This window comes from Pygoscelis adeliae, unplaced genomic scaffold (genome assembly GCF_000699105.1).
Source record: "Pygoscelis adeliae isolate BGI_AS28 unplaced genomic scaffold, ASM69910v1 Scaffold83, whole genome shotgun sequence".
Taxonomy (NCBI): domain Eukaryota; kingdom Metazoa; phylum Chordata; class Aves; order Sphenisciformes; family Spheniscidae; genus Pygoscelis; species Pygoscelis adeliae.
In genome coordinates, this window is record NW_008824467.1 from 1,454,090 (window position 1) to 1,476,767 (window position 22,678).

General features: G+C 38.5%; 1 protein-coding gene across 1 annotated transcript in view; it reads right to left on the reverse strand.

Moving 5' to 3' along the window:
* Positions 1-1,809: 1,809 nt before the first annotated feature.
* The window catches only part of PGGT1B (protein geranylgeranyltransferase type I, beta subunit), a 32,646-nt gene continuing 11,777 nt past the window's right edge, over positions 1,810-22,678 (reverse strand). Inside the window, 7 exon segments of the mRNA XM_009321095.1 lie at positions 1,810-2,603; positions 2,606-2,737; positions 5,805-5,913; positions 6,196-6,380; positions 7,994-8,039; positions 14,523-14,655; positions 17,149-17,300. Of these exon segments, the coding sequence (XP_009319370.1) occupies positions 2,557-2,603; positions 2,606-2,737; positions 5,805-5,913; positions 6,196-6,380; positions 7,994-8,039; positions 14,523-14,655; positions 17,149-17,300 (804 nt within the window). The 3' untranslated portion in view covers positions 1,810-2,556.

Genomic DNA, 22,678 nt, shown 5'->3' on the forward strand with positions numbered 1-22,678 from the left:
CTGTTATTAAGGGGCAAGGAGATGTGAAATGTAAAATCCACACTAACAACCCAATGTAGCTTACAGATATTGAAAACAAAGCAAGAAATATTAGCTGCTTTTTGAGGCAGAACACTGTTAAATTACTTGCCATGAGAAGAATATGATTATTCACTGTGTCCCCTTTATTTCTGCTGCTCTACCCTGATGTCCCTCACAGATGACAACCTGGTCACAGATAGGGAAACTCTGGAGCCATAGTTTATGATTTTGCAAGTACGGATTTGCCCGTAGGGATAGGTAGCTACAATTACATCTCATCTTCATTGTAACTTCACCATGTTCCAAAAAAAACCCCTACTCTACCATGCGTCAGCTTGTGGCCACCATCTATTGTCAAGGACAAGCAAATAAATACTGTGCTATTTTGAATGACTTTTACCCCAAGGTGTTTTTTTGTTTGTTTGTTTTTCAATGGATTCTCAGCAAGGTAGACCCCCATGACCTGAGAGTCTTCTGTTCAGGGAAGCTACCTCAGCCTTTGCTGATCAACATCCCATTAAGCCCCTTCAGGAAACTGGACTCCCACAGGAACTGCTGTAGTGCAGCCCCAGCCTGGCAGATCCTCTCTTTTAGGGATCTCTACTATTTCTTTTTATTTGCAGCTGATTTTCAGGTCACCTGAGGATGCAGGGAATAAAACCAATTCCCAAGCTTTATCATCCACACTTCAGTCCCTCACGTTGCCCAAGTCAGTACCTCCCTCTTGCCCTTGTCCCCTAATCTATGCACTTATCCTAGGCAGCTCAAATCCTTTCCACCATTTTGGTTCCACTCTTACTCCACATTCCCTTCCCTATTGTTCTCTTGCCTCAACCCTTCATATTTCCCACTTTTAGTATTTTCTTACTCTGCACCAGTCCTACTCAAGCACCTCATTCCCATTCCCCAATACTAGCCCTGCTATTACTATCTATATATAGTATTACTATACTATCCTCTTGCTTCCACTGCTCCAGACTTTTACAGTTCTTCCAGCTATGTAGCCTCTCCTCCTACACGGGAAATGTCCACTGCGACATGCCTTCATCACATGTCTTACTTCCAAGCCCTGCCCCATGCTCCTTCTCTGCTTTTCCAAGCAGACCACCACCACCACTGGTGATGTTCCCAATGCTGCCATTGAAATTAATCTGCTCATAGAAATAAAAGCAATTTCTTTAAGTAGGAAGGCTGCTACCATTTTGGACACCGGGATTGTTCTGGTAGCCTGAAGATGCCCATTGGATCTCTCTGACATGTACAACTACTCTACCCTTTTCACTTGCACTGCATTGCAAAATCAGAACCATGGTTATTCCTGAAGCTCTTTTTGCTGACTGAAAGGGTCTATATCCTGTCTCTTTGGGCTCAGCCATGGCAAATGGTACACTTAATCTGGCTTGAGAGAGATCTTCAGTTACCTGTGTTTGGAAGTCCTTTAGAAAAAAGAATGGCAAGTGGGAAGACATCCTGGTGTCTATTGTATACCTGAAATGCACAAACTGACCTGCCACGAACGCAACAGCTGCAAAGTTACTTGCTTTGATTCTGAGCAGCATTTCAAGCATAGCAAGTAAGGCACTACTACTAAATAGGCTGAGAATGTTCATCATCTCTTTAACAGTAAACCACTGCCACTTACTTTAAAGCCCAATGTTTCATTCTTCACACAAAATGGTTAAGAAACTCGGAATTATTTCACACTTAAAGGGAAATATGTATAAAAAAATAATCAGAGTGCAGTTGTACAATTTTAATGTACTGCAAAGGCTTGACTTCGGAAACAGGTTCTAATGCTACTATTGCACACAGCTACTCTTCCAAAAGACTGTGTTGAGTATCTCTTATTGACATAAATCAACACACCACACTCTCACTGAATTTCACATGAAGAAAATATTTCAGATGGAAACTTTTTGTCTGGCTAATGATCCACTGCATCTGTGTTGAAGCTACTCAGAATAATTATGAAATCCATTTAGTAAGGCCACACGACTTTAAAAGTCCAGTATACTGAATAAAATAATTTTATTTCTATTTACTTTTTTTTTTAAACAAAGTTTATGGAATCTGAAAGTAGATGATAAAAGGTAACGTTTAACTGAGACTTAATATGGGAGATTCTCCACCCAAAAATATGTCAAACATTAGGATCATAAAGAACTCCAAGGTTCTGTGCTATACTGTATGATATGTAAACAGATTTTGAAAATACTTTCCCATTATATATTTTGACACAGTATGCACAAATTTAAAAAAATAAAATAAAAATGAAGTTTAAACGCCTCAAGGGATTTCTTAGAAGTAAAGCCATTTGAAGAGCCATTCACAGTCTGTGGTGACAAACTTCTATATAATCAAAGTATTTTTTCACAATGCAGAATAACCTGCTGAAGGCAACTCCCTATCGAAGTGATGCCAGCAACACAGATCTGATTGTATGACCCCAGCACTTAAAAGAGCACATTGGTTATACATGGCTTTTAACCTTGGGCTACAATTATGCTACCAGAACTAAATTCAAGTCTAAATCAGTCATGTAGAGAGGTGTGTGTCGTCTGAACACTGTTTAGAGTCCTTGTTTTCCAGATCTGATGAAGGTGGTGAAGGCGCTCTGAGGTTCTTGTGCTTACATTCAGGGCGGGATGAACTTTGCAAATACCAGATTCTCCAATTAATGACAAACCACAGATCCCAAAGTAGGCATGTAAAGCATCTGAAAGAAGGACAGAAAATGAAAAAGAAAATTATGTCAGGCTGTAACAGTCAAGTGTTCCTGGATTCCAACACCCCTGAATAATTACAGCCAAGGAAAACAAACAGGTGCTACATTTTAAACTTGAGTTTTGACAGAAGAAATCAATTTCTGCCCAAAGCCACCAGCGTGAACTGATAGGCTGCAATCTCTGAAACTAGATTCTAGTTTTGTTTTATAAGAATTCTTGCCCACTACTTTACTTGTTCTGAGTGCTCAGGCCAAACAGCAGAAGAATTTGAAGAGCTGGAAATAATTTCTGTGCACAAAGCAAATTTTTCTTCCCAAACATGAAAGAATTTTTTGACTGATTACTTGATCAACAGCTGACTACTGCAACACCAAAATTAGTGCCAATAGCTGCCAAACAGCAAGATTTAGATGTATCAAAGAAGTCATTACTTTACCTAGCTTCCCCCCTTCCTGAGAGAATACCCTAAGGATAGGGATTCATGCGGTAGCTTATCAGCCATAACAGATGACTGCCACCAAAGAGGGATGATCTTACTCCCCTGTCCCACACTGCTCCTGCTGCCTACCTTATACCAGCACTACAGCTTGCTGAACACCCTCCATGACCTAAAGCAATTGAAAAAACACGGAAGAAAATTAACCCAGGCAGGAGAAAATGGACAGTTTTCTGACATTTTAGTGAATTAAACTGGTTTGCAGATGGTTTTGATATACACCAAAACTAGTGCAAAAAGGAGAAAGGACGTGCAGCTGTACTTGGGGAAGCTGGGAGGAAGAAAACTGAGCCTGCCTCCTCTGGGCAGCAGCAAGCCATTAGACTGGATTATCTGCCCATGAACTCACATGCTAAAGATGGAAAGAGGATGTGAACTTAATGTGCCCCTTACAAATTCTCAACACTTAGTAATCTTTTGGAGGTGTCAGTAAATTCATATCTGACTAAAATGGTATTACAAGAAGGTATCTGGATAGAGAGACTCTGAAAGAAGGCTTCTGCTTGTCAGCATTAATATGCAGACAAAAAGCATGCTCAGCCAATACAGCCCCTAACTGACCTTGCAGAAAGTACGTCACGCAAGGAGACCTCAACTTCAGGAAATACAGTATATTAACCCCTGTGGACAGCTGCATTGATACGCACTAAAAACCATATACAAACCTAATTATCTGTATATGGCTATTTGGTGGGTTTAACCACAAAGTTCAACAGTTGTGCAAATCCATGCTAACGTAATACTCAAGTTAGTTCTAGCCAAAACATATATATGCAGCCTGTGTATTCCTCTATTTCAAGCTATGAAATACACCGAGGTTTTCAAGGTCAAAAAACATAGGTCCAAACATTTTGTTTCATAAGTAACTCACAAATACAGAATGCAGCATGCAACCTCGCAACTGCTTGGCTGCTGTCTTAAAAACATAAGGAAGTAAGGTGTATTTATACGTCTATGAAAGCAAATCTCACTTTAGTGTTTTACATGTAGTAATTGTGCACACTCATTTTCATCCTCTCACTCTTTTATGTTAAATCTTTTGATCTTTCTCTTGCATAACCTGTAATTCACACGTGCTTCCAATTCTTTTATATTGCATATCGTTTAAAGATAACAATCGAGATGCATCAGTTGCAGCACAACCTCCTGGAGCATGCAGCAGTACATCTAGTAATTTAAAAGAAAACTTTATTTAAATCTAGTCATGACTTATGCACAAGTCCGAAAAAAACTCCAATGGCTTAGGTATGTGTTCTGGCAAATGTTGTGGATTAACCCTGGTAGGCAGCTAAGCACCGCACAGCTGCTCGCTCACTTCCCCCTCTTCACCCCCAGTGGGAGAAGAGGAAAGGAAGAGTAAAAGTGAGAAAACCTGCAGGTCAAGATAACAACAGTTTATAGGTAAAGCAAAAGCCACGGGTGCAAAGCAAAACAAGGAATTCGTTCACTACGTCCCATGGGCAGGCAGGTGTTCAGCCATCCCCAGGAAAGCAGGGCTCCATCACACCCCATGGTTACTTGGGAAGACAAACACCGTAACTCCACACGTGCCCCCCCTTACTCCTTCTTCCCCCCGCTTTTATTGCTGAACACAATGCCATGTGGTATGGGGTACCCCTGTGGTCAGTGGGGACAGCTGTCCGGGCTGTGCCCCGTCCCAGCTTCTTGTGCCCCCCCAGCCTGCTCACTGGTGGGGTGGGGTGAGAAGCAGAAAAGGCCTTGACTGTGTGTAAGCACTGCTCAGCAGTAACGAAAACACCCCTGTGTTATCAACACTGTTTTCAGCACAAATCCAAAACACAGCCCCATACGGGCTGTGGGGAAGAAAATTAACTCCATTAAACCACATTAACATGGTCTAATGTTTGTAACAAGTGGTATTAACACAAGGTAGCAGATCTAATTGCTTAACATGAAAGACTTGGAAAAAAATATGTACCGGTCACTTGTAAACAAAGAACAAGACCAATACAGTAGGTGTTCAGTTCTGTTTTGAAGTATGAACCTCCCTACTAATCCAGTGTCTGCACCTGCTTTATAAAACAGTAATACTACTACTACAATGATACTCAGAAGATTTTTCAGATAAAAGCCTTTCCTGTATTTGACAACCTGTGGATCACTATAAACGAAACAACAGTCATGACCTGATCACCTTTGTTATGCTCATGTTTTCAGAGGATTAGTAGCATTTAAGAGTCTTTTGACTTTTTAGGTTTATTTTCAAAGGCAAGAAAGTTTTCTAAGCTCACTGCTCAATAAGCACGTGGGTCCAAACACTATTTTAAATCAAGAAAAAGTGATTAATGCTATGGGCCTCCAGAACCAACAATGTATTGATGTCTGTTAGCATGGGAACATCAGGACTACAAAGTAATATTTCCCTGAATCACTTTCACTGAAAAGTTACTTGCAACTTTGGAAGTCCATGTAATATATAGATTATCACAAGCAGTTGACAGTTTTCTGCAATTTCTTCTAGTCTTCTTCCTAAAAACATTATTGCTGGATATATTTCTAGCTTAGAACACACTCACCGTGAGTTTGAAAAGTAGATTTACCTGGATGGCTATCTGGCCACTTGGCAAATCCACCAACAAGGCGATCTTGAGTTGACAGGATGTAATTTCGGTTTTTCTCAAAATTTGTATATTGGAATATGTTCAAGAGCTGAAAAGAAATTAGACCATTACAGTAATATACTAAATCTTAGTATATTTTTAATACTAAAATATAATGCCTATTTATGAGATAAGCAGTGATAGCAGAGATAGCACTAATCTGGTAAACCTCCATATCCTGCATTTTTGCAAGATGAAAGACCTTTATAGTGAGCTGTGCATATTCACGCACTTGTGCCAAATATGTAACTCTTCCAAGCAAAGAAAAAGTATGATGCTTAAAGAAATCAAAACAAGTCAGTAACTATCCTGTAGCTGTTCTGTACACTACCTTCAATGTTGCTCCCACCCAAAAGGAATAGCAAGTGTCTACAGGTTTGTTGGGTCGTCCATGGTAGCCATTCTGTTGTCTCATTATACACCACCTTCTTATTCTGTCCAGTTCTTTTTCTGAAAAAACTTCCTCCAGTTTACCCATCAAACAAAGTGATGCAATACCACAAAATGTAGAGCCACCTGTGAAGAGAGAGTTGTTTTTGCAATGTTTTGATACGCAGATTTTCACTGAGGCATGTATGATCTCAGTCAGAAGTTTAACTAGGGTAGTAGCAATTAAATAAATGGATTTTTAAAAGTATGAAAGTGTTAATTTTAAGTCTAAAAGCCAAATAAATAAAACCACTTTAGTTCAGCATGTATGTCAAAGGGAAAAAAAACCCCAACCCAACTCTTGCACAAATAAACCTGAATTCATTTTCTTAAAGCTGGACTGCCTCTCAGTGCTGCACAATTTACATTACACAGCAGTCCAGAAATAAGTAAATTGCAATGCAACAGAAAACATTTCTTCATAAGTAACTTAAAAAAGAACGCTATTGGGATGCCAGCAATCAGGCTGAAGCAGAGATGCCAAAGGCAGTCTCAGACACAATCCCCCAGAGCACATAAACAGCCAGAAATGTCTGATGAGCAGAAAGCCAAAAAAAAATTAAGGGAAAAAAAAAAAAAGGCATAGTTAATACTATGAAAAGACTGATGGATTCTCATGGTTGTAATAAACACAAATTACACTTCTAGGGATTTTTTTTGTTGTCAAGGAAACGGCAAGTAAAATTTGGAATTAGAAGAGAAACTCATGTTCTTTTTCTGTGTACCATGGCCATCACTTTTTAAAGCCCATCAAAACTCATTCTGAGTCTATTACCGGGTATGATAAAATTACAGCCTGGGAAAGACCATAAGCAAGCTGTTGATACAAAACTTGGGGCCCAAAGTTCCTTACACCATCCTCGTGCTAGAAGACCCCAGGAACTCTAAGGTTATTTTCATTCTGATGCTGAAATGCAGCAGGAGAAGGATGGTGAAGTAATGCTATCTGTTATCACTAGCATTCTACGGTAACTTAGTTAACTAATTTTGTAAATATGTAAGGGTATTAATTTAAGTTTTTCAACTTTATCCATACTGCAGAAAGAAAACAGATGGAATACTATCAAAGCTCAATACTAAGGATAAAGCTAGCAAACATTTGATAGATTTAGTATCAATCACATAAAAGCGAACAGGTTCTCTGTCAAGAGCAGACCACTACTTCATGGCATAGAAAAACATTTTACTTAAAAATATCAGTCCCTTGGGAATTCCTATCTTCACAACTACCAACTGTTCACAAAAATTAACTGCTGCTTCAACATTTGAGTCCCCAAAGGATGCTGTAATCTATCAGAGGAAATGCTTCTAGGTTTTACTAATAGCTGCTGAAGTTGGAGATTATCAGGTGCATTGCACAAAATCTCTTGCAGATAAATCCACAGAGTAGCAATGGTACATGTGGAAGAAGTTTGCTCTGTCAGCAAGAGACAAGAACTACCACCAACACCTTTCAACAAAACATTCACGAGGTAAGATTAAAGGAGTTGATAATATATTAAGAGTGCATCTGGTCTGATATTAAGCTGGAACTAAGGGAAGAAGACAGATGATATTCTGAGGCATGTTTTGGATTTGCTCCTCCTCATCCCACTTCCTTAAGATCAGTAAAGAAGGAAAGGCATGACATACTCTGTACCTCTTACAGCATTTTCAATCCCAGTCTTAAAAACAGGCGCAGAACATTTTAACATTCTTACCATGAGATTCCAGTCCAGCTCCTTGTGCCAGGCCATTATCGTAAGACTGAAGAAAAAAACCCCACAAACCAGTTACTTTAGAACCACGCCACTTTCACAGACATTGCAATTTCTCAGTTTACTAGCAAAATTATCATCAGACCACCATTTAACCTGATTAAATTCTGAACCTACGCCTCAAAAAGCTCTTGGCACAAAACAGTTAACTGATCAGCCTTGCTTCAATGCAGGCAGCTTTTATGACTTTCATGGAGTTCATTTTCATTGTGACATATGTTAAAAGTCTGAAAATGGGTAAACGTCTTTGCCAAAAAGGGAAAGCATGTGTTGGATAACCATTAAAGAAAAAAAAAAAATTTCTGTCTTTATAAAAAGAGAAAATGGATATGTAATTCCAAACAAAATTAAATGCATAAATTAAATCTGTCTCTAACCCAAAAGCTGGTTAATATACAAAAAGGCAAAATGCAAGGTACTACTCTGTGTACAATACTCAAGTACAAGAAATGCTTTAGTAAGGAGCAAGAACATCAGGCTTTAAAAAAATGAAAGGGGGGGGGAAGAAGCAACAACACAATAAAGCATACTATTGGACTAAACTTAACCTGCCCTATAAAATATTACTGTTAAAAAATACCTTAACAATGCTGAAAAATCACTTTGTTAAGTGAAAGAAAAAGGAGAAACTTGAGTCTGATGAATAAAGCACCAAGAATATTACAGTACAGGTTTGCTACAGGCAATCTAGGAGCACATGATATTGTATATGTAGGAATAACAATCCTTCTTCCCTAAAAATTCATTACATCATTTTGCATTATAAGAAACAAGAGATTACAGCAAGTTATTCATAAAATGGAAAATGTTTATTTTACAAGAGTTCATAGGATACTTAAATTATCACTGGACAAATACCAAACTGTTTAGTAGGAACAAAAAAGAAGTTTAACTTTTGAAGTTAAATTACACAGCTCCTACACCTTCTATATTAACTGTTCAATTAATGATTCGTTCAATATCTGATCAGACAGTTAGAAAGCAATTTTAACTTCCACCCCCCACCCCCATCAGGTGCTGACTATGAATTTCTCATGTTTTCTCCAAAACATTTAACAGTGGCTAGTAGATACAGGACACCTTGACAGACCACTAATGACTCTGACAGACCTAACCAAAGAATGCCTACAGGAGCTAGTGCGTCTTTAGGAATGACCTAAGGATTATTTTGTAGATATTTTTTTAAAGCTGACATTGAGAAGAAAAAAAGGAAACAGAAGCAGACACAGAAGATACGTTAAAACTGCATTCCTCAGTTTTTGAGTTGTTGCTGCAAGTTGAAGCAACTAAAAAGACTAACATCTGATACATACACTTCAAGCTGCAGCTTGACCTTTTGAAGTTTGAACCAGTCAATTTTAAGTAATCCCTACGAACATCTGAATGTTAAAACACACAGTGTAAGCTCTTCGCACTGCCTTTTGAGAACACAATGCAAATGTGCTACCACACTCCACAGACCCATTAATTGCTAACCAAAGGCAAGCTGATTAGCAAACCTATGCTGGCAAAGCTAATTAACTCTACAAACAGTAATTGTAAGAGGAGGTGGTTTGCTTTATGTATGACAAAGTAATTAGCTCTGGAGAAAAGCTGTTAAGTGTGCATCCCAGACAGTGTACTATGTTGGGCTGTACAATTAGCTTGAAATTTTAATAGACAATAGTCGACCTTTGGCTGACTGGTGCCTATTTATTTACAGACAGCAGCTGCTCTTTGGGACTTGTGTGCATTAAAGAACTAGGGAAATATTTTTGTTTCTTTGTCCTTTTGAAAAGACCCAGGAAATTATATGCAAAATAAGCTCTAGGTTACTGCAACATGAAAACCGCATAATTAAATACTATCCTCAGGAAACATGTAAATTCAGTTGGGTACAATCTTCGCTTCACAGTCTAAAAGTTTCACAATCAGCTTAATTATATCAACAGACTCATATACCTGCATTTCAAGAGTACTCTACTATATTAGAAGAAGCAGATGCTATACTTAAAAGCTTCTTGCAGTGTCTCTACTTAAAAAACAAATTTGCAGTAAACCGAGCAATGTTGCAAAAAGCAGTATTTTAGAGTCTGTGGAAGTCATTCAAAATTTCAGCATCTTAGTGTCTGTTGTTTTTTGATTAGTGATATATCTGACTTTTGAATGTGAAAGCCGAAAATCAACCTATGCTGATAAAAATTGTGTGATTGGAACCTGACTATGTTACTGACAATAAAACTGATCCAGAATTATTTCTGTGATCAGTATTGTATAAACACTTTTTAGTCAAATGATAACAAAAGGGCTATCCATTCTGTATGAAGATTCAATTCTTTTTAACATAGTTACTTCTCCGAATAAAGCAACACTATTCTTTCATGTTATGATCTTCTGCTGTTCTTGACATGCCTGACTACACAAACACACTCCCTCCTTCAGCTGTATCGAATTATATGTCACAATTCTTACACTGCATCACTGAAGAGAAAAAATTCCAAAGAATAAGCTAAAAAAATCCAGAAGCTTACTACAAAGATTACTGTGTTTAATCAGCCATGTTACTCCCCATCCAGATTAGCTGCACTTCGCATGTATGCCAATTTGAATAACTGAAAAAAAGTTTGTAAACTATCACTTGCTTCATCTATGTGCAAATGATGACATATGATAGTAAAACAAAACCATACCTTTCTGTCACAGCAGTTTACTACTGAGCAATGCAATCTCTTTTGTTTTGTAATTAATGGAAGTTCCAGAATGAGGTAACATTGTAGCAGAACAGGAATAAGCATTTGCAAGAAAGTCTATAGCAAAATTCACTGTATAGTTAGTTACTCAAGGAATAACAAATGAAATAATCTCAAATAGAATTTACTTTGAATTGTAATATATATAGGTTATTTTTAGCACTATCTACAAAATCTTAATAGGAGAAATCAAGCTAACATTCTTGGATACCACATTTTACATTCACTGTATTTATTTAAGAAATACACTTTAAGAAATACTTGGTTCATGTGATAGGTTAATTGAATTGGAATACATCTGAAGGGGGGGTCGTGGAAAGAGATGAATGAGGGAAAGGAACAATCACCATTGTGAAATTATTTTCACAAAGGGCTACTCTCCGAACGTTTGAGACTTCTTCAGAGACATCTTCAACTCTACGATGTGACCGTGCAGGATGCAAAGATTTTGTGTATTTGCCTAGAAGTGCCAGACACTTTGCAACTGAGTTAGTGCATTGAAATACTGGTCTGACCAAACAGTGCACAGGGAGAAAACCCAGACAAAACTAGTGTGCATGTGCCTGCCAACTCTGCAGTTAATTAACAGTATACCAACGCTTTTAAAAAAGAAGTCCTACTGAACACAGTGTATAGTCAATCTACCAATTCACAGTAAACATGGACAAATATATAGCATCTCTTGTTACACATTAGCACATGCTAAGACAACTGCTGCCTACAGAACACTGCTTACGGGATCTCTTTTAAGTTACTCTCTGAGCTAGCCAGGAAAAGACACAGTCTTCGAGATAAGCCACAGCGTCTTCTCTACTTCAGCCATGCCCAGACTCCAGTTTTATTTCACTGGTCAACTGAAGTATTACTATGAGCCCTTCCAAGAGGTCTTGGTCTGTTCAGGCTTCAATTTTTTTCTTTATTTTTTAAAGTGGTGTCAATTTTCCCAGTAGGAACATAACAATTGGAATTTGCAGGTACAAGGATTAATGCTAAGGCTCTAGAAGCGAACTATAAATTTGGTTCAAGATCACTGTAGATGTCCAGTGCCATTTCAAAGCTCCAAACTTTTAAAAAATCTCCACGTGCCTGCTCTACCAATGGCCTCACAGGATGCTCTCTAGTTCTTGTCTTAGAAAGAAATAATTGCTACCTGCTCACTTCATCTTTTCAGTGCTACTTATTACTCTACATACCTTTGTCACACTCCACTTAATCATCTCATTTCCAGAATGAAGAGTCTTAGTATATTAAATGCTCCTTTCACACAAGGTCGTTCATACTTCCAACAATTCAACTCAACTTTCTTTGTAACCCTCCTAGTTCCACCATATCCTTTGGGACCAAAACTGCACTCAAGTGTACAAAATGCTAACCAACAGTTGATGTGAGGTATAAAACACCACAAATTGGATTTTGCTCTTTGGTTTTGTCCTCCATTCTTTCTTAATATTTGCTTCTCATATTGTATCTCTGCTAAGCTATCTGATTAAAGGCTAATGTCAGTAAACACAAAGGTCCAGCAACAATCAGAGGAGGAAGAACCCTCCTGACCTAACTAGTGAAAAGCGAGCACCTTGACTTGGCTGCTCTCTCAGGCTGTGAAAGGAGAATGGATAAATCATTGTCCCTGGGTGAAACCCACCGAGAGGATCCAGCAGGGATATTCTCACCTTGGAAACCCATGCTAACTGAAGTGGGCTACGGGGGCTCTTATGGTATACAGGGGAATAAAATTCTGGGATTATATAAAACTTGTTATGGGGTGTTTTCTGGGGAATGTAGGGGTGTGAACAACTTACTATGGGATGGCTAGGGAAAGTACCAACGGTGCAAAAGGGAAAGCAGACTGGGGAGGAACAAGCAAGGGAAAACAGAGGGAAAAGGGATAAAAGGTGCTAGTAAGGCGTGAACAGACTGCTGGTCCATATGCTTGTATGACTGAGCCCTGCCCTTGATCACCTCAGTTGGTCCAAGACTTATTAAATCCTATTTTTAACTATCTTCTGTGGACATGCACTAGCTATTCTGAGTGCATGTGTACCTGAATGCTACCAAACTTTAGGCCCAAATAGCTGGTGGGCAAGACAGGTGGTCTGAGTACCAGCAACGGGAGTGGGACCACAAATCTCTGGGGCTCATAGGCTGACCTGCCAGAAGTGGGGGAGACATGGGCTCTAGGGGACAGCTGTTGGATGGACTATCAGCACCAAGCACAGCATCAAGGCTTTCTCTTTTCTTCCACTTCACCACCCCCCAGAGAGTAGGCTGGGGGTGCACAAGAAGTTGGGAGGGGACACAGCCAGGACAGCTGACCCCAAATGACCAAAGGGATATTCCGTACGTTGTAACCTCATGCTCAGCATATAAAGCTGGGGTAGCAGAAGAAGAAAAGGTGGGGAGGAGGGAGGTGTCTTCGTGGCTGATTCTTGGAGACTGGCTGGGCATTGGTCTGCTTGTGGGAGGTGGTGAGCGACTGATTGTCTTTGCATCACTTGGTTTTTTCCTCTTTTCTTCACTTAGCTGACTGTCTTTACCCCGATCCATGAGTTTTCTTGCTTTTGCTCTTCCTATTCTCTCCCCTGCCCTGCTGAGGGGTGTTGGGCGGAGTAAGCAGAGTAAAAACATATTAAAAGGCATTAAAAGCAATGTAGGTGTGATAGTATAAAGTTTTTTTCATACTCTCAATTCCAGCATGCAGGCTAATGTCATGAATGTACAATGTGTGAATTAGATGGATTTAAAATTTTTTGAAAAAGAACATATTAAGAAAATTATGTTCCTAAGCAGTCTATGGCAGTGTGCCAGAAAGCTGCTTCTGATGTACAGTAAGAAATGCCCATGCATCTGCCTACCTCCTTAAAAAATAAACAAAAAATAAAACCCAATTTGGGCTGAAGCAGAAGATTAATTCTTTTTTAGACTTGTTTCTCACTTAAGTTTTACAATCTCACAGCTGGCAGCAACTACTAAAACATACTGGTTTAAAACATCATAAATGTATGTCATCATAAATTTGGCTCTTTTTTGTGGACTGGAAGAGTTTACTATGTATGTCTACTCACATTCAGGGAAATGTAGTTTTCAAGCTTACTCAGCTTCTTTGAAAAACATTTATTTTAGTCTTGGAAAATGAAACTCCATTAAACTAATGAAAACATCATGAAGAAAACCCCTGAAAACTCTTTTGCTCCAACCAAATATGAAGACAGCTTGCACAGACACTGAAAAAAATGTGTATATACTAATATTTTCCTTCATTCCAAATATCTAATAAATAAATAATGAAGTGCATGACTGGAAACGCTTATTAACCTTGAACTGATGTCAATAATTAGTTTTTCCTTTGGTTCTGTATATCATTTAAAAAGCAGGACAAGAGCTTATTGAAATGTGAGAATTTTATTAATGCAGTGCTTTATTTACACACTTTTTCTGAGTTATAGGAAGATCAGGCCCCAGTTTTCAAAAACTTGCTTTCAATTTTAAATTGAGTTTTAAAGGAAGATCACATTTCGTTTGCAGTGAACAAACACACCAAATAAAATTCTCTTGCTACTACACACATTACAATGAAAATACAAATGCAAAAAAAAAAAAAGTACTTTTTCAACTAGCTAAAGTAGGAACAGAAAATAAGGAAATTACGATAATATTTCAATTTGGACGCAGAGATTTTTAGTCATAGTTAAGAAATAAAGCTAACTTTAAAATGTAGTAAGAAATAACACTTTGCGAATACTCACCATACTTCTTCTAATGTAGTCTATTGCTTTCTTCATATCCATGCCTGACCAGTTATCAAGCATGTAGCAGATGCAGGAAGCACAGTACACAAACCTCATATCATTCTCACTTCCTTCCAACACTGCACAGAAACTGAAAGAAATGTTTCTGTCATTATGTACTGTATACTCTGTTATATCAGAAAATATGAAAAGCAGTTCAAGGAATTGTGTTATTTTTTCTTGAAAAACTAGTTACTTCTATTTACAGTATTCACACAAATTTAACCCAAAGCTATGCTAGATTTTCTTTTTAGAAGATGTGATTCTAACTAAGCCAAGCAAAATGAATAGAACTATTAACATTTAGGGGCCTGGGTGACTTTATTTCCAGCAATGTAATGACACTGGTCTTTATTTATTCAAAGACGTTAATGCTTACAGTCTTTAAGTATATGTATATATATATATACACTATATATATGTTGATGACTTAACCATTTCCAAGAAGCCAGCACAACAGAATATTTTGATTAGTCCTCCTGACAAATCTCTTACAAAAAAAAAAAAAAAAAGGAAAAAAAAAGGTACTTCTGACTTTAAAGACAGTCTTTTAAGCACGACTATCACCACTAGGACACTCCTTCTTTGGCCCTGCAATTCAAGTGTGTACCCCATTATCTTCTTGCATAGAAAAGCCTCCAACATTTACCAGGAGATACTTTCATCTTTCCCAACCCCAATGGTGCCAGGCCCTGCTCTCTGTAGCTCAGATAGGGATAAACTCCATTGCCCTCTGGATATGGCACAGGACATTCTGGGAAACCAGGATGCTTCTTAACATGTGCCAGTACTGTGGTTTACAATCTCGCCCCATCCTCAGGTGACAACTGCCCTGTATGTTATCCAGATACCTTAGATGAATGTGATTTGAAGTAAGGTAGAAATTAAAACACACACATTTATTCATAATATAAAAAGAGACAATATAATTTCAATTTCTTTTTTTATTTTTTTTTTTTTTAGTTTTTGTTTCTTCACATCTGTCTTTTATTAACTAAGACTAGCGTACTTATACTGGGGTAACACCAGAAAAACGTCTCTTTCTGTCACTGAGCTCACTTGCTGTTTCCATCCAGACAAGATGTTAGCTCAAGTTCTGTCCTTCACATATCCTTCCCCTTTGGGGCAGTAAAAGAGGTTTTCATAGGTATGAAAATGTCTCTCACTAGAAATTGACTCCTGCCAAAGTAAGAATTCTATACTAGTGCAAAGCACTCTCCTTTCGCTATAGGGGCTAGCTGGCACTCTTCAGCAGGGAATATAAAACACAGGATCATGTATGAGAGTTATCAGTCTGTACATTAAAACCACACACGATACAAACATGTAGAAGAGGTTAACTGCATGCAGCTTATTACTGTAATTGGGCAAGGTGACAAGTAACCACTTCAAGATCCTACTGGGTTGGGAGCAACTCCTTTCTTTCGGATATAGTTTAAAAACAAAAATGGTCCGACATACAATAGGAATGCTTGCAGCAATGGAACAGGCACCTCCACATGCTTGAAGAAACTGCAAACTATAGCAGATCAACAAATACGTGTTTATGTACCTGTATACGTACATCAGGACTTGGCCCATTAAGGCCAGCCTGCTGTTATAAATAACAGAAAACTGTACATCATATAGTTCATATTTACCACTTACGTTCTGAACATTCTGGAGTTTTGTGTTTGTTTTTTTTCTTTCTAAAAACACATGCAACACTGCATTTTTATAGTTGTGTTACAAAAAAAAAAAGTTTTAATTATAGAGTATGTCTAGGCAACACACAGCCATTTGACCAAAACAAAAGCTTTCTTAACTCATAACGGGCGACAGCAATTTCATTGTCAAGTGAAAGGTAGTTCCTTCAGGAACAACATTTCTATAATTCTGCATTTCTTAAAGTACTCTTTCAAAAATGACATTCAGTAAAATTTAACAACATAGACACATCATGTGCACTAGCAGAAGTTTTCACTAGCTACCAGCTTCAGCCTGCATTAAAAAAAAAGAAACAAAAAACCCCACCAACAGAAGTAGATCAAGGGGTATATACCATCTATCAAAAAATGCACGCAAAGAGGACAGGTCTCACAACGAAGTTCAGTAATGTTATACTCCTATTACAAGCAATGTATAGGCTAATTCATCCTGTCTATTGATATTTTGAATCTCTCAAAACTAAATAAAGCCCATTCTCCCACAAAGCAGAGCAAACATCATCACAGTAGTGTTCTAGGGCCCTGCAAAAACCAGAGAATATAAACACAGAAAACCTCACTTATCTGAAGGACAGAGCAGAAATACTACTATCCTCAAGACATAAACCAATCCATTAACTTTCCAGTAATAAGAATCTACAGTTGTAAGCAAATACCATTATTCTTCAATACAAAAGCAAATCTATACACAAAGTGCTGTTCGGACCTGTAAACTGGCATGGGTTCTGACTGATACTGATTACCCACCAAAGTATTTTCTAATAGAAAGAAAAGATTATATAGCTACTTTCATAGAAACCATGTTTCTTATGTTTCATTCCACATCTGGGTTTTCTATTAACCTTCCAGAGAGTTGTAGAATATAAAATATCTGTTACCTTCCATCCTCCAGCTGGAGAGCTCTTAGTCCTGCCAGTATGGCAGCTTTATTTACTCGACTTAAATCATCTCCAAGAATAACCAGACATGACAGACCTGTATAAGTCATTGCTATGTGTCCACTATCATAGGGATGAGATATACCCGGACCCTAGAAAAAAAAGGGGGGGAAAAAAAAATATTGAAACATCGTAAGACCTTATATTACAGTCAAGCATTCATTTTTTTTACAAAAATTAAGAGTTCTTTTCCTTTCACTGATTATGGTTAAACTGAAGGCATCCCACTCAGCTTTTCTAACCAAACCAAGCTACTGCACAGCTCTGCTACCCTTGCAAACAGTTGGTCAGTAGGAAGCTTTGGAAAAAAGCTTTGCCAAGAGTGGTATTTATGCAAGAGTTAAGCAAAAAGACGGGATGTGCTCAACTGTACCTAAGTTTATCCTGACGCACCACTGGGCATTAGCTTCCTGGCAGCTGGGTAAGCACTGTTAAACTGCCAAACCTCTGGAGGTCCCTTCAACAACGATTTTACAATCTAATGATTTACAAGTAGAAAGCAGTGGGAGGATTATTAGTAATCTCTCTGTCAATTGAAGCAATACCAAATTAGCCTCTCATCTACTTTCAGCTCTATTCTAAAACAGTAATAAGAGCTTAAACAACGTATTTACATAGCAAATAATGTCAACTGAGAAGCTAAAATGAGAGTTAAATGCTGACTAGTCACACGATACAAATCACAGTAATGGGCAGGGGATTGATACGACTGTGCTAAATTATTTTTCCTTCTGATATTTTATGGGCATACCCTGGACTGTACCACTTCATGAAAACAGAAACCACATGTGACAAGGTGACTTTGGATACTTGGGATGGTTCAATTCGGAGCAACTGGAAGACAACTATTTTAAACAGGATAAAAGCTATCAATATCAAAAGCTATTTCAATTCTGAGTAGTAGAAAAAAGCAAGTTTTTAAATCACATTTTACTAGCATTATTGCTTAGTCAGTTGCCATTTTTGTTTTGCAATTCATCCTAAAAACACATGCAAAAAGCAGTATAAAACCAAATTTCAGATTATGTTGTGTGCAAACGGTATTTTTCAGGCAAGTCACGCTTATTTCCAAAGCCAAAAAGCTTTGCTTTTAATAAGAAACTGGGAGAAAAATACTTATTACCCATGAGACAGCAAGGGACTGTTCTCACACTAGGGAATCAAACAGAGTTGGGAAAGGGAGGCAGAAAACAAGGTGAAAGTGGCTGCAGCAGCACTGAAAAAACTCTAGCTATGCAACAGAGAAGAGGAACAAGGAAGCGAGTGCTGAGAGCGTCACCTCCTCTCCCTCATTTCCAGCCCCGGACTGTTGAGAAAGGGGCACAAATCCCAACAGCTCCTACTCCAACCTCTGAGCTGCCTCCTGCCTTGCACATCCCCCAGTCACAGAGTGGTGGAGGCTGGCAGGGACCTCTGGAGGTCATCTGGTCCAAACCCCTGCTCAAGTGGGGTCACCTAGAGCCGGGTGCCCAGGACCATGTCCAGACAGCTTTTGAATATCTCCAAGGATGGAGACTCCACCACCTCCCTGGGCAACCTGTGCCAGCGCTCAGTCACCCACACAGGGAAAAAGTGTTTCCTGATGTTCAGAGGGAGCCTCCTGTGTGCCAGTTTCTGCCCACTGCCTCTGGTCCTGTGACTGAGCACCACTGAAAAGAGCCTGGCTCCGTCCTCTTTGCACCCTCCCTTCAGGTGTTCGTATACATTGACAAGATCCCCTTGAGCATTCTCTTCTCCAGGCTGAACAGTCCCAGCTCTCTCAGCCTGTCCTTCTAGGAGCGGTGCACCAATCCCAGACTTCCCCATGGGACACCCCACAGATGGAGGACAGCTGTGCCCTCAACCAGCTTAGAAAAAGCTACTGCAGTCATGAAACATGTTTTTCTAACTTGAGGGGATGACAGGCTCTAATCCCAGAAGAAACAACTTGGCCTATCATACCAATTTTAGGGATTTTAAATCTAACAGAACCAAAAACCTTTTCAGAATACCTTCCCCTTAAAAATGTTATTATAAGCAGCTTAACCCTTGTGATGCATCAACTTATTTCAAATGTAAAATTCTGCTCCAAAAATCCAGACGTATAGGGCGATACAAATTTGCCCTGACACAGAGAAGTATTCAGTTTAATGTAATTGATTAATTTACTTTTAAGCAAAGCAAGTCTCTATTCCAAAAAGCCAAATTTGAACCCGTTCTTGCCCTAAAAGGATTCTCAATGTCCCAGCTCTGTAGCTAAAGCTTCTCGCATATTTTGTCACACGAAATACAAGACACACGCTAGTGGATGAAAAATATCTGGACAAGTTCTCTGAAATTAGGACCAACTGCTTACAAAATGTCCCAGCAGCTCCTGTCAGCAACTACAAAGAAAACTCAGTTTCCAAACATCTGTATCATTGAAGTTAAACTGGAATGAGAGGAACACTTAATTTCTTACTACTTGGAATAACCTAGAGCAGGGGAAGTGCAGAAGATGCCTCCGCTCATTTCACACAAATACACTGAAAATGCCAGAGCCTGCCAATCAATGTTAACTGTTGACCACTGTTGTTTACACACTTTTATAGGTAGTTCATCTCCAAATCAATACCGATATCAGTAATAACTGAACAGTAATAGATATAGTCAAAGAGTTGGACTTTACATTTGAAAATATTATTTCCAGAGGAAGACTACATTCACTAAGCAAGGAAGGTTTACCCTAAGGATATTCAGACTTGCTTTTAAAAACCGTATTCATGAAAACTCTACTCAAATGTTCTAACTACTACACACATGCTTGGATAGTCAAGAAATTTTCTAAGGCATCTATAGTTCTCAAACCATGTTCTTCAAGTGACAGTTTTTCACACAGTGTCTACATAAAGTAACTGAAAATGCCCGCCGCACAAGATTTTTTTTTTAATTGTACTTTTCTACACACATGCTAATTCCATTACTGCCTGTAAAGCTCTGGCAGCTTACAAACATGTTTAAATAACTGGGCTCTTATTTTTTTAGTGAATTCTGTATTTTAGTATTTCTGTTACACTATTACTTGCGGCACTAAAAACAGGCTGCAGATGAAGTGTTACAAGAACGTGTACTGTATGCTCATGAAACTAAATACCATCCTCCCCAAACAAACTGTATCAATCACTACAGCACCTAGACAATGTACAAATTCTATCTGTACTTCCTTTTCTGTGCAAACATTTCAACATGTAGCGATAGCACACTGCTTTTCCAAATAGAGGGTTTCAGCAACACCAGAGCTGTATAAAATTTTGCAAGTCTGGTACTTTTAATAAAGAGCACAAACTATACTTGTATGATGCATATAAAGCAAACAATAGTGTCTGCTGCCTGTACATACAATCATGAAGTTCACAGCTAAATTAGTACTGCCATCTGCTTCTGTCCTTGAACATCAAACAAATATTTAGGTGCAAGTAATGCAGAAAAGACTGTTAGGATACATGATTTTGGAATGTCACTATGTGGGCAATCAGGGAGAGATGGTCTCAGCATTCAAGAACAGCTGCTCGTAGGTCACACAACTACCTTTACTACTAATAGTTTTCTCTTATAACAGGATTATCATGTGGCAAGTAATTAAATGCTTTATACGATAAGTTGCTATACTGCCAGATATCTTGGTATGTAATTACTAAAAAAGCCAATGGAAGTGACAGAGGGTCCAACATACTGGTATGCAGCCCATGCCTTGAGAACATTTGGTTTAGGGCCAAAAATCCCAACAAATATGGCCGATATTTCAATAAAATTAAATTAAACACAGAAGGATCAGAATCAAATATAAGATCATACAGGAATTACTACAAGGCATACTCACAGAGGCCACATGATGTTTCATATGTGTAATTATGGTAGGATTTTGGAAGCTTTTGAGAGCCTAACAGATCTTTGTTCACCACATATGTTTTAAAAAACGAAAAAAACCAAAACAGATATTCACCAGAAGAATAATATATTCTGTACGCTAACCATAATTTTTCAAATTTTAAGTGTACTGGAATTCACTTTACCTTCTAGGTTCCATGTAATTATTTCAAGCTCATTGTGACACTAGTTATCAAATTTTACGTTGTGCCTACACACACCAATATATACTTCACACGCTAATGCAACAAAAACCTGAGCCCAAGTAACACAATGTGTTTGAGGGGACAACAATCAGAATAATTGGACATTTTGGACAAAAAAAAAAAACAACACCCAAGAAAACAATACTTTTTTGCATAGAATTGGGAATTCATAACATTCATAGAAACTGGCCCTGTGACAATTTGATATCACAAAGTAGGACTGGAATGGCTTCTCCAAATGCAAAAGATTACAGCAAGTCTCAAAGGTTTCATGAGATAATTGCTAATACCTCTAAAACTTGCATGGCTGGGAGGAAGTGCTGCTAGACTGCCTCTGCTATGAAGGACAAAGTAATTCAGACGTTGTGTAGAAATTTGCCCCAAATTTATCAAAGACACCATAGTCAAAGCACCTGATTTTTAATTGGCATCTTCAGGCTTGGTAAAAAGAAGTTCCTTTTTAAGTTCGGTATTATGAACAAAGCTTACTTTTAGTGAAATATAACTATTTCTGGCTCACAGGCACTGCAGACTAAAGCAACAGCAGCAACTAAACAGTCTGTCAGCCTAAGCACAAAAAACCCACTGCTGCCACCACCTCAGAGTGTGAGCTTCATGGGCCAAAGACACAGAGATAAACAGAATGAAGTTATTTTAAGAATGGCAGAAGTTACATCTCAAAAACTAGCAACAAGAAAGCGATTAAACTGTGGCTGGATTGCTAAACACTTAGACTAAACAACCAGAAGAAATACGCTTAATCTAGTAAGGTTACGTCTACATGAAGGAGTAATGCAACAGGGGTGGGTCTGGAGGGCAGAACAGTAGGTGCTGCGGTATCGGTGCCCACGCTATATGCATTTCACAATTTGTGCCAGCTGTAGCCTGGCTCCATGAACTAATGGCCCACTAATGAAGGAGTTCATTTGGAGTGCATCTTCTGGAACAGCTTCATTTAAAAGGAGCCCAGTTTGTGTGTCTCGCTCTTTTGGAGCAAGCACATTAAACTGCTCTTATGAAGTGCCCTCTACTGATTTGAACTAATACACTGGCGCAGACATACTCTGAGAAAACAACAATGGGGATACAGCCAGGTCCTGTTCTCTCTATACACTTCACCTTTCTCATAATTACAGTTTGTACGTCACACAGGAAAGATTAACTTGCATCTCAGCGATGGAGTAAAACAGTTCTGTTCTATGGGCATTATCATCGTGGACTCCACAATCTGAGCCTTCCTTAAAAGAATTAACACTTAAAGAGGCAAGGTGAGGGGAAGCTTTCAAACATTTAAGTCTGGTTCAGTGACTTAATAATGTTCCCTACGACATTATCCAGAACAGCTATTTAAACATAACTCACGGTCACCAACAATTCCT